At 34.4% G+C, this 14,089-nt stretch overlaps 1 protein-coding gene across 1 annotated transcript; it reads left to right on the top strand.

Annotated features, from left to right (window-relative positions):
- Positions 1-5,880: 5,880 nt before the first annotated feature.
- LOC139847272 (mannitol dehydrogenase-like) lies at positions 5,881-10,927 on the top strand. The gene is made up of 5 exons (XM_071836939.1): positions 5,881-5,984; positions 6,077-6,190; positions 9,888-10,401; positions 10,486-10,639; positions 10,725-10,927. The coding sequence occupies exons 1-5, from the start codon at positions 5,881-5,883 to the stop codon at positions 10,925-10,927; spliced, it is 1,089 nt and encodes a 362-aa protein (XP_071693040.1).
- The last annotated feature ends 3,162 nt before the right edge of the window (positions 10,928-14,089 follow it).

Below are 14,089 nucleotides of genomic sequence, written 5' to 3'. Positions count from 1 at the left end.
ACGGATAGACTTTTCATGGCATGCGATATCGGCTCTATAACGATCGAGCCAATCCATACCAACAACAATATCAAACTCACCCAAAGTCATCGGAATGAGATCAATTTTAAATGTTTCGGCACCAAATACAACATTACAATCTTTACAAACATCAACCCCTAGCACCGTCTTACCATCCGCTATTTCGATTTCTACCGGATGACTTAACTTAGCTAGCGGTTTATTAAGTTTAGGCACAAATCTCGGAGACACGAACGACAAATTAGCACCACTATCAAAAAGTATCCTTACCAGATTAGAGTTAACCATGAATGTACCTGAGACAACTTCGTTGGATTGATTGGCCTCCTCATTGGTCATTAAATAATTACGTCCCCTAGCCGTACCCGCCGCTTTCTCTAACCTCTTCACTTGATCACCATACAAATCGGGACACTCCGTCTTTCGGTGCCCTTCTTTTTGACAATTGAAACACGTGATTTTGTTTGTAGGCGGCTTTGGGCATTCACGAGAGATGTGACCCTTTTGCCCACAATTATAGCAAGTAGGGAGAAAACTTTCGGAACCACCCTTCTTCACACTATTTACACTTTCGGACCCCTTCTTGTTTTTCTTATTGGAAAAGTTCGAATGACTCGAACCTTCAAATTTTCTCTTAGAGAACGAGAAATCGCTTCTTTTAGGAACCTCCGGTTCGAAACCCCGGGCCAACTCAAATAACTCTTCAAAAGACTTAACCATTCCCCGACTAATCTTACATTTCAACTCATCGTTTAAAGTGCGATAGAAATCTAATATCAACATTCGGTCATCACCAATGTACTCCGGACAAAAACGAGTCTTTGACAAGAATGTAGACTTGAGAGTAACCAAGTCCATCGAACCTTGTCGCAAATCGCGCAACTCGTCCCGGATTGTGTTTAGGTCGGCTTGAGTTCGATATTCATCAAAGAACGTCTTCTTAAACTCTTCCCACGACAAACCCATACATTGTTCCTCGCCATACAATTGGATTTTATCATCCCACCATAGCTTAGCCTCTTCACGCAACATGCTAGAACCATACCTTGTTTTCTTCTCGGGAGGACATTCCGCGGTACGAAAAGCCCCCTCAATGTCGGAGATCCAACATGTACTTTTCAACGGATCTCTAACCCCATTAAACATAGGAGGTTGAGAATCCTTGAAATTCGTGTAATGGAAGTCTCGCCTTCCATGCCCACCATTACCCTCACCCCCTTCACCACGAGGATAAATGTTTCTAGCTTCTAATGCCTCTTAGATCGCGGCATTCATTCGCTCATTGATTAACTCGGTTACTTGCCCATTAACCGATTCTTGAAAGACCTTTCGGACATCCGCAAGGAATTCCGCTTTTTGCTATTTAATGATGGCCTCAACCTTGGTCGTGAATTTGAAGTCCTCGCTCGGGCCTCCGTCATTAATGTCGTGTCCGTTTCTCATCTCCATTCTATAAAACGGAATAGGTTAAACAACGAACGAAAAGACATGTCACATATATACATATACACCTCACCGCCCCATCTTGCTCAACAATCGTCGTACATCGCTTGTTTGACACGATTTGAACCCGTAACAATGGTAGCTAGTCATTGCTACGCGAGCACGTCGCATTAACTTGCTAGTACAACGTCTATCTCGCTTGATGTTTGCAATTACAACACAAAACAATTAGTGCAAGGTTAGTTCACACAAACCTAAGCACTAGCCAATCCCGGTCCAACCCGTCTCCTACAAGTCCCGCATAAAATGCATACACACTAAAGTCTAAGTCTAGGCACCTATCTCAAGTCGCCTAAATCCCTTAGACCATGCTCTGATACTACTTGTAACAACCCAACCCAATATTCAACCGAAAACAGACCAAGAAATTTTTTTATTTTTTTTATATACAGGAGGGTGCGCGGCGCGCAGCCCTTCCTGTGCGCGGCGCGCAGAACGCCCGGACAGTTTCTAATCAAACTGCCATTTACACGTGAAAAGATCACCCACTTCCCGACATATTTAGATGAAACGCTTTTCACATCACATTATAATAGTTAAAACTAACACGTTTCAATAATAAAACAAGTTTTACGAAACCGGGCCCACATATGCCGAATTACGAGTTTCGCACAAAATATAAGTTTCGACCACAAAAGTTTAATTTCCAAACAACACTTCGAGCATGGTGTTTGAGGTTAAACTACCCATAACTTGGTCGAACTTCCAAAAGCTAAACGTCCAAAAAGCTTCTCCTAACACAATGAAGCGGGATCACTAGTCAGAACGTATACCCTTTCCTTTGTCCACGCCGGAGCCTATAAAAAGGTAAACAACGAGAGGGTAAGCAAAGCTTAGTGAATGCAATAATTATACACATACATATATAACCTAGTTACTTGCAATCACTTACACAATTACCTTATACACGCTAGCATTTAAATTAGCAAACCATCGCAAAGTATAACGCTAAATCTCCGGTAACACAAGCTAGCACAACAATAGCATATAACACGAACAAATATAATATGCTACACTACATCTCTTAACCATGGTTAACCAAAACACATGGGAACGATTCAAGCGAATGAACCGTTAGCCACGCAGACGCCACTAGTATGCATCACTAGTCCCTTAGGTGGTATCGACGCCCAAACTTTAAACCCACCCGTCACGTGAAATGTGGTATTGAACGCCCGAACTTTAAACCCACACTTCACGCCCGCACACATACATATGGTATGGTATCGAACGCCCGAACTTTAACCCATATCACATGCCACACATGAAGATGAGGTATCGAGCGCCCGAACTTTAAACCCTCATCCCATGCCAACATGATGTGGTATCGCATACCCGAACTTAAAACTCATATCGCATTTCGCACAAGTAAATACATTACATACACACATGTATAATTATTCCACTCACCTTAACGATTTGGTGACGGTTTTATACTTCCGCAAGCTTCAAAGCAAAGTACCTAATACAATAAGTACTCAATCAACTCACAAACTAGTTGGACTAAACACCAACAACCTACTCATGTGCATTTAATGACTTAATGCATTAAATCACCCATTTACACCAAAACCGTCCATTTAAGGTCAAGACTATCATTAATCACTAAAAGCTAGTGATTAAGGTCCAACAACACTAACTACCACAAAATCGGGGTATTTCATACCCATTTTTCCCAATTAGGTTAATCATTTCCCAATTGACCATTTTAAGGTCAACACATCCATTTACTTAATAACTAGGTGTGCTAGTAATTAACTAACCAATTAAGACTCATAAACACCAATTAACACTTTGAAACCCTAGGTTAGTTACTATTGAGTCTTCATGACTCAATCTTATCCAAGAACACCTAAAATCACCAAATAAGGGTTTGATGTTCACCATTTACCCAAACCCTAACCCTTATATAAATTAAAGTAAGGAAATCAAAGTTAGGACATACCACTACCATCAAAACGTAGCTAGTGGATAGATGAACAACTTTAATGCATGCACTTTAGCCCGAAATCAACTTCTTCTTCCTTGATTTAAGCTTTCTCTCTCAATGGGTTTCTCACTCTAGAACCTTAAATGGGAGAGATGATGTGGTTGGTGATGATGTTGAATGTGTTTCAACCACCACACAACTGGCCACTAAAGCCCTAAACTCGTCCTCAAGTGAAAAGACAAGAATGCCCCTCATTAAACTTTAATTTAAAAAGTAGAAATCTGTGCACAGGAGCAGTGTGCGGCGCGCACACCTACTCCTGCGCGGCGCGTACGAGGTGTCTGAGCAGGTTCTGACCTCTGTTTAAATACACAATGCAACCCACACTTTATGTACCCTATTTACACTATGTACAATAATTATTCGGGTCTTACGTCACCATGGTTAGGCCCATGATTGACACAAACTCTAATATTTGCCTATAAATGGGCCATTAATATTTCCAAGAAAGAGATCAAACCTTTTATTCTAAATTCACTTTGGAGGCTCGAAAAAAGGCAAACAACAACAACCCCCACTACCCTCAATATTCCAACCGAGGAACCCTTATTTGAGGTTAGGGGTTCAACCATCTTTTTGCACTCAATTGATTTTTGACTTGTTCACCTGTCATTAATAGAAATAATTTACTTAACAAATTAATATGACTACTCTCTTTTGATTTTGCCCTTGAGGCCGAACATCAACAACACAAACAAATTAATGGTGATTAATTCTTTGTGGTGTTATTGCATGTGATGTACAAAAAAAAAAAAAAAAAAAACGAAAGGGTTGTTCGTTTGATTTAATGGGTTAAAACTATTAAATAGCGTTATAGTTCCAAATGTAAACTATATACTCTGAAAAATACTAATATAGGTTATGTACTTTGAAAAAGTGTGTTAACTTAAACCAACTTAACTTGTTAACCTAAGAAATAAGGTATTTGATATATTTGCTAACGTTGTTAATTTTTTTTTGTTAAAATAGTCACGTGAGGGCATTTTTGTGTCATATTCTTCCCCATCTTCATTTCATCTTCATCTTCATGAATTAAGCAAAATGTTAGTGATTGAAAAATAGTAAATTGACCATATCTTTTGTAGGATGTTCACGTCGTTTTCGATTTCGAGCCCAATCAGCTAAACAGGTACATCTGTCACCATCGATTGTAGACTCCAGCGGTTCCGAAATGATTTCAATACGAAGAACACGATCGGAGATTTTTCTATCATTAAACGCAAAACCAACAAGTTGATTTTTAGGTTATGTTGTTTTGACTTAACGAACCTTTTTAATGTCCGTTAGTTAAAAAATGTCAAATAACTTGTTTTACCGGTTCAATCGGTAATCTGTCACCAATAGCTTACATTAGAACACATTTTGAAAGTATGTGATCTACATAGGTATTTTTCTGTTTATATATACCCTACATTGGAACAAAAGTAAGGCTATTGAGTAGCTTTAACCCTTATTCAATTTGATTATTGTATATTAAATAATCTAGAGTTAATTATTGTTTAATTCAATATTTTGGGTATAGCATTCCATTAATGTTGCTTAAACTGCAGTGTGAACCATCTTTATAGACAATCGTACTTTTGATCGTAAGTTTATCTCCATCAAACCGTTATTTTCAAAGAAAGAAATATTTATCTTTATCAATTCGTAGTTTTCAAAGAGAGGTACAATCTATTATATTATAAATAGATTTATTTATTAACCGTATAATGAATATGAATCCGTATTGAAGATTGTTTTATAAGTTAATCTTACGCTAAATGTTATCATCTATATCTATTGTATGCTTGTACATGAATAAAATTGACTAAAATTATTTTCCTCGAAAGGGATTGAAAGTTAAGGTGAGGGAAGCTATCAATTGAAGGATTATATAACTTTTGGTAAGAAAAATCAAATGAGGTTGGTGAGGTTGGATGGTGAAAAAGATTATTTACGACATCATTGAATATTCCGTTTGAGAAAAAAAGAGGCACGGGAAACGAGGTTGAGAGAACCTAACGGCAAGTTTATGTCTGGTGAATTTCTCTACGAAAATACGGAATGAAGTCCGGTTGACTCAAAGTAAATTAATGTTTAGCTTCTAGAAACATTTTCCTCGTTAGTAATTGATTCGGTCATTTAACTGCAAATATGTTCCAAGTAGACGGCAATTTTTTTTTTAATCTTGTTTGGTCTCTCTACCACGAATAATTATAAACGCTACAATCAGAGAACATACAAACAAGCCGGCGTGATTATATAATGATTTTTTTATTTAATTCATAAAATATAAGCTATAAATCCACGCAATGTTTACTATCTTAAAATACATACAAACTAAATCATCTTTTCAATCGATTAATCAACTAATCAGTTCTAAGTATATGGCAACATCAACATCAATAGAAAACGAGCATCCGATCAAGTCTTATGGTTATGGTGCCCGTGACACTTCCGGAGTCTTCGCTCCCTTCTCCTTTTCGAGAAGGTACACTTTCCCGTTATTTATAAAAATTAACAATTTGAATAATTTTTCCTGAAAATATTAAGGAAGTTGATTTGCAACCTATGTACGTACAGGGCTACAAGGGATAACGACGTGAGATTTAAAGTTTTGTATTGCGGAATTTGTCACACGGACATTCACTACGCCAAAAATGAATGGGGCATCACTTCTTATCCCGTTGTTCCAGGGTACGCTTTTAATTATTGCTTCTTATCCATTTTACATTTTTTTTCCACGAAAAAATGCTAAAAACGAGAAACTTTCATCAACAAAGAAAAAGCCTTGCACATAAAAACACAAAACGCAAAAACTAAATAACAAAGGCCAAAGACAAAATTACTGAAATCATCTACGTGGTTTGATACCAGTTTCTGAAACCATCCATGTGGTTTTTATTTGATGTGTTTCATCACTGTGGTTTCCAAACGTTTCTTAAATCATCCCTAGCTCAAACATCCGTCTAATTAATCCGTTAGATCACACCATGTACTTATCACATGATGGCAAAAACGTCACTTTATCTTTTCCTTTGAGAAACTTCATCTTCTTCCCTACCATATTTCACTAGCCCTAATTTTCTTTCAACACCCACATAAATTGTTCTTCCTTCCATGTTTCAACCCAAATCAAATTCAAACAAATTATCATTCATTTAAACAAATTCAAATCAAATAGCATAAATTAAAATTTTACTCCGTAACTCAAACAAGAATTAAAAAAAATTATGCAATTATGAGTAATATACATTTACATATACAAAAGAGTACCACGTGATACTTATAAATGAAGTAGTGATACTTACAAATCAAGTAGAAACGGAAGAAGAGTAACATCATAAGTTGGATATTGAATTACCCAACCGTTAACAGCAAACTTCCCAACTGTCACCATCTCCGACGAACGTTCGTTTTCTCCGACGAGAGTATCAACAATCGATTTTCAAATTTGGGTGTTCCTGATCTGCTTCCGATTTCATTCAGCAGTGGTTATTGGCGGCCACCGCTAGCATCTTCGTTTTCAAAACCACCAACGAAATAGCTAGAACCCATGTTTCTATGAAATTAAGAAAGCCCTTTTTTATGAAACAAAAACCCATCAATAATTCAAGTAGAAATTTTAACTTTCAAAAAAATGAAGAAAATCACATAGAAAAAAGTTACAAAATTTCCGTAACAAGAAAAAACCCAATTCTTAAAAATAAAAACCGAAGCATCTGGAAAGAAAAATAAAAAAATTCCTTATCAAGAATATCACCCACACACAGTGAACGTGTAGTGTATGTAAATTCACACAAAAAGATCATCCGAGTTGTTCTCGATTAATGAAGCTTCGATCTGTTCTAGATTTGTTCATGGTGTATCACAGTAAATGAAATCATCAATTTGTTGATTTAAAGCTTTGAAGGGTTTATTTTCTAATTTGTACTGTATACTACAATGGTAGTACTCTTGTTGGAATAAAGAAATAAAGAAAAAGAAAAAAACGAAATTAACTAAAATACCATTGGGTGCATAGCGAAAAGGACATTTTTGCCCTCATGTGATAAGCACATGGTGTGATCTAACGGATTAATTAGACGGACGTTTAAGCTAGGTATGATTTCAGAAACGTTTGGAAACCACAGTGATGAAACAAATCAAGAAAAAACTACAGGGACGGTTTCAGAAACTAGCATCAAACCACATGGATGATTTCAGTAATTTTGTCAACGCCAAATAAAAAACAACATAAATAACTATGAACAAAACGACAACGTGAACAAAATCAAAAAAACTAGACCAAATTTATTTTTTTCCATAAACCCAAAACACCAAACCCTAAACCCTAAACCCTAAACTCTAAACCGTTCGTGTTAAAAACTCAATCTAAATCCTAAATCTAAACCCCAAACCCTAAATTTCTAAACCCTAATATCTAAACCCTATAAACCTTAATATCTAAACCCGAATATCTAAAAACTCAACATACGCTCGAAAAACACGATAATTGTTATATATTAGTTCTTTGAGCGTTTTTTCGCCAAAATAAAAACATTTATCACAAATGGTCTTTATTAAATATTCATCTTTTCATCCGATCTATAATGTTCGTGAACAAAGTTTTTTCAAAAAAAAAAAAAGATTTTACTTCCCCCCGCTTCCCCCCGATTGGTTACTTCCCTCTTGATCCTACCACTATACATATATATATATATATGTCTATATATATACACATATATTTAATTAAGAGGGAATCACTTTTTGGTGGGAAGTGGGGGGAAGTAAATTTTTTTCCTTTTTTCGATTTTTTTTCAGGCATCAAGATTACATGAAAATATGAACATTTAAAAAGGACACTTTGTGATAAATGTTATTATTTTGGCGGAAAAACGTTCGAAGAAAAAAAATTAAAACATTCATCATATGTAATGTTGTTTTGCTGATTTTTTTTAGGGTTTAAAAATTAAGGTTTAGTAATTAGGGTTTAGAAATTAGGATTTAAAAATTAGGGTTTAGCTATTAGGGTTTAGAAATTAGGGTTTAGAGTTTAGAAATTAGGTTTTAGGGATTAGATTGAATTTTTAACACGAACGATTTATACTTTAGGGTTTAGGGTTTAGGGTTTTGGATTTAGGGACTAAATTCAAAACACTAAACCCTAAACTATAAACCCTAAAGTCTAAATCGGGCTAAATTTAAAAAAAAAACAAAAAACTTCATATAAAATGAAAGAAAACAACGTTCCAAAAATATTATTAAGAATAACATTACTCATGATGAGTGTTATCAATTATTTTTTCGATTGTTTTCCCGCCTAAATAATAACATTCATCACAAAGTGTTTTTTTTAAATGTTCATATTTTACCTAAACTTGATGTCTAAATTTTCTTTCCGAAAAAACGAAAAAAATTTACTTTCCCCCATTTGCTCCCAAAAAACTACTTCTCTCTTGATTATATATATATATATATATATATATATATATATATATATATATATATATATATATATATATATATATATATATAACTTTTAGAATGACGGCTATCAAGTTTTATAACGATTTAATGTGTGTTAATGACAACTCCTAAGTTATCTTTAGCAAAATATATTTATCGTTAATATGTCTATTTATTAATTAATTTTAATTAAATAATTCCGTATGTCCCTTTCACCCACTCCTTGGTTTCTAAAAAAGGAATAAAAATTCTTCATATAATACTATGCCATCTTTTTGTCTTACCCTTTCTAAAATAAATACTTATTAGTTAATAACAATACTAAATTCATGTTTTGTAGTTTTTGGCATACGGCATACCTAATGTCTGTTTTTAAAAAAAACACGTAAGCAATTGTGAATATCACAAAAGTTGTTTTGCTAGTACTATTTTAACATATTAACTTTATAATCTGCATATAAAATTAAAATGGTAAGTATTCGTCTTTTTTTCGAAAAGCAGTACGGATCACCAAGGGGGACTTAACCGCCCACGCGTTCATCTTCCTGCAGTTGCATAAACCGCGCCCAACTGCTGCCCAGGAGGAATCTCAGCCCAATCCGAGGGCATGGGCGGTAAAACCCCCTCCCCACGGGAGGAATTCAAGGGTAAAGGGGCAACATTGTGTGCAATGCTGCACTCCACGGGATTCGAACTCCCGACCTCTCGCTAAGAGAGGCAGACCACTACCACAAGAGCTACAACACAATGTTTACATATTCGTCTACTATTAAGGTCTTGTAACATTACATGTTTGCAACCTTAACTATGTTGTTGCATCATGTGTATGCATTAATCAGAACTTAGAACTTTAGAACTATGTCTGAAATGATTAACTTTAATGTTGTACTTGGATAATCACACTCTATATATGCACGTATTTAACAAATTATACCAAAACCTGAAGGCATGAAATTGTGGGAGAGGTAACGGAAGTTGGAAGCAAAGTTAAGAACTTCAATGTTGGTGACAAAGTTGGTGTCGGATGCTTGGTTGGATCATGTCTATCTTGTCAAGCTTGTTCCGATGATCTTGAACAGTTCTGCCCAAAACTGATCTATACATATGCGGTGCCTGATTTTGATGGTACGATTACATACGGTGGCTACTCTGATCACATGGTTGCTGATGAACATTTTGTGTTGCATTGGCCCGGCAATTTGCCACTTGATTCTGGTGCACCGTTGCTATGTGCTGGAATCACAACATATAGTCCTCTTAAACATTATGGGCTCGACAAGCCTGGAACCAAGTTAGGTGTAGTTGGTCTCGGTGGACTTGGTCATATTGCTGTAAAAATGGCTAAGGCTTTTGGTGCCGAAGTTACGGTTTTTAGTACCACAGAGGGCAAGAGGCAGGAAGCACTTGAAGTTCTTAAAGCTGATCATTTTGTAGTTAGTAAAGACCCGGAGCAAATGCAGGTAAATAATCAACAATGATTATTTATTTTTTAATGAATTTATTTTGATTATATTCTTAGTACTTTTGTTTATATATGTGAATAGGCGGTAACAGGTACACTCAACGGTATTTTAGATACCGTGGCAGCAGATCATGCAATATTACCATTTCTTAATTGTCTTACATATGATGGAAAACTTGTTCTTCTTGGTATACCAGAAAAGGCCCATGAATTATCTTCCATTCCCTTGATAGTTGGTAAGCCTGTTCTTTTTCTTAAAAATATTACGATATCTTTAAAATCTAGAGTAAATGACTTTAAATAAACTTTGTATTTTGGCAGGGAGGAAAGTGGTTGGTGGTAGCACAATTGGAGGGATAAAAGAGACTCAGGAGATGTTAGATTTCTCGGCAAAACATGGAATAACTGCAGACATAGAGCTTATTGAAATGGACTATTTGAACACGGCTTTGGACCGTTTAATGAAAGCAGATGTTAGATATCGATTTGTGATCGATGTTGCCAACTCACTCAAGAGTCCATAAGGTGAGATCTAGCGAGATAAATTGGGTTTTATCTTCTTAAGAAAAAAAATTGTGTGTTGTTGTGATATAATCCACTTTCGAATTTTAGAATACTACTTTTGTATCGAGTGTTTATTTATGATCAGTAATGAGTGATTGCATTTTTCAATTAAAAAAAACGATAATTGAATTTTGTTTACATATTGGTTCTAGTTTACAACCGCTAATATGTATCATGTTCATGTTCTACGTTGATGGGCCTCCTCCAGGCCCAAGTAAACGAGATATTATCATTACAAGTTAATATGATTTATGAGGTCTTCATAACACAAATTGAGGCACATATAGAGTCGGGAAATTAGTCGAAATGCCACCAAATTTTGAAATGTTTAACAATTTGCCCTTCAAAAATTGGAATTGCACAAATTCCATCTGACCACGCATTACGCACGCTGCATGCTTGACCGCGCGTGTGTGTTGCCTTTGTCGCTGATTCGTTTTACCATTCACGCTCTGAATTACCTTGCAAGTCGACCACGCACCACACTCTATGCACGATACGTGTTCTTTGGTGCGTGGTGCGAGTTTCACCAGATAAGATCAGATTTATAAGATAAGTTCTGACTTTTTCCAGATCTTCTGACATTTTCCTTATTTTTTTAAGATCAAAACTTTTTTTATTTAAAAGAGCGCCCTATGATGAGTTTATGTACGAGTCTACAAGATCACACATAATGGACACTTAGATATCTTATATGTATATATTATATATTGTATATACATATATATACACGAGAGAAACGAGATTGGACGTTATTAGTTTGTTGAGTTAATTACTATTATTTATTAATTATGGAATATTAGATATGAATTTTTGAATATTTAATATTAGTAACTATTTATTAATTGAATATTAATAACTTAAACCTGAATATATTAAATAATATTGTTTTTCTCTCTTGAAATCCTAGCCGCATCAAAAACAAACGAAACAAAATTTGTCGATTCCCTTTATGAAATTCTTGCGCCAAGTTACAAAATAGAATCCTTTTGGTTTTTGTAATCATCTTTGACAAAATGTGTAGATAAAAACCATTAAAGAAAAATGTTTTCTTTGACCGCTTAACACGAATGCATACAAGGTGTTTCTAGTATTTGGCGATTCAAGATCTTGGAAACTCCGTGTTTGCTAGACATGCTTGTGTGGATATGTAGACTATTGAATATTTTTTTAAATCTGTACGCGGACATCAATTAGTAAAGTTATATCTAAACTTCACTTTTTGAATTATTTATTTGATGATTATTAGTGATTTAACTGAATCTCGATGAAACAATTTTATCATGTGGATGTTTATAAATCAAAAATATTTTTTTAATGTTCCATTGCGTTTATAAATTTTAAAAGTAAACATGGTTTTATATCAGTGGTAGCAGAGCCACTTTTACACCATTTTAATTGTTGTGCAAATTTTCTTTAGATATAATTTTGTGGTCTATTCGTAATGGTTGAAACCTTTTTAGTTTTTAAAGACAACTCGATTGATTTATTATTAACCTCATGACACACCAATAAAATTGAAACCACATCACTATTTCACATTTAAATTCCATTGTTATGGATTAAATAATTGATATATATTTTATTCAATAGTTGTACACATTCATGTAGCCATAGACAAGCTATATGTAAGTTTGGTTAAGTTGCGATTGTATATATAGTATGTAACGCCCGTACCTATGTGTTTTGATTTAGTGATTGATGGTTATGGAAAGTTTAAGCCATGTTGATTATTTGAATTATCGAAAGGTCATAAAAGTCAAGGTAGTATTGTATTTATTTTTAATTTCACATATTTTGTAGTTAAATTTATTTCAATTTGTAAAATTACTATATTAGCTATATCTTTCAAATTTAAATAAATGTAATAAGATGAAAATTGAAAATAAAGATGCAACATGGAGTTTGACTTAGAGGATGTCGCATGGATCAAATTAACAAGGCTGACATTCGACACAAGTTTTTATTTGATTGGATCATGTGGGAGCTATGAGATTTTTCTTAGATTGACCTCTTGATTACATATTGATACATGGGATCAAGCATAGGCTTTATGGGATATCCTATGTGTGTCAATGTGTGATGCATGATTATATTTTATCTAATCATTTATATATAATTGTTGATTAGAATCTATGTTAAATTATTTTTGATAAAGACATTAAATATGACACGTAACGAGTTTAAATATCAAAATTGATTATTTTAAAAAGTTAAACTCTAACGCGTTTAAAAATAAATGATCTTGAAACTCAAATAATATATATGGACGATATTATTTAATTTTTTTATAATGATACACATTTATGTATTTTTTTTTTTTTATGGTTGAAATAAAATAACAAACTAAACGTATAAACATAGTCAAATATAATTAATTGGTTACAATAAGTATGGACAAATAGTGTAGCAAATTTTGTGTTTAAGCATTATTCGTTGACACACACATTTTCAAAATACCTATCAAATTTAATTCATTTCATATAATAAACTTGCAAATACTCCTCGTTATTTTCGGTTATGGTGAGACATAATCGAATTATAACCACGAGGTGAATTTTTAGTTTCGAGTGAGACTAGACCGAATTCCCACATTTTCTAATTTGGTCCACTTAATCGTATTCATGCAGAGACCTGAGCTCGAGGAAAGGATGATGTTAGTAATTAATAGTGGTTTGTTAGAGTACATATATCTTTAGGTTCCATAAAGATCTAAGAGTTGCACATGTAATGCAATTGGTACCAATTACTTACCAATAGACTACATACCTGGTAGCTAATCAACATATGTGGTAGATATCACCAGAAAAGTCAGTTTCTTTTATCGTGTAACGAGGTTGACTTAGGGAGTCCCAGAAGGGTACTAACAGATTTTTTATTTATAAGAGCGGGGCTTAAATCCACTTTTTAACTTCCTAAGGTAGAAAGATTAAGTTGATCTAGGGTCGTGTTTTTGAATAGTTTAAGGTATTTGTTGAGTCCCCAAAATAATTAAGGATTTAATTATGACAAAACTGTAATTTATTTGCACTAAAATGTTATGTGCAGCCAGCACAAGTTTGTTTATGTATAGACAGCAAATATTACTGTGTCGAGTGTTTAGTTTGCTGCTTAGTCTACCA

The sequence above is a fragment of the Rutidosis leptorrhynchoides genome, chromosome 5, assembly GCF_046630445.1.
Source record: "Rutidosis leptorrhynchoides isolate AG116_Rl617_1_P2 chromosome 5, CSIRO_AGI_Rlap_v1, whole genome shotgun sequence".
Lineage (NCBI taxonomy): Eukaryota > Viridiplantae > Streptophyta > Magnoliopsida > Asterales > Asteraceae > Rutidosis > Rutidosis leptorrhynchoides.
The sequence above is the reverse complement of the archived record's forward strand: the minus strand, read 5'-3'. Positions and strand labels throughout refer to the sequence as shown.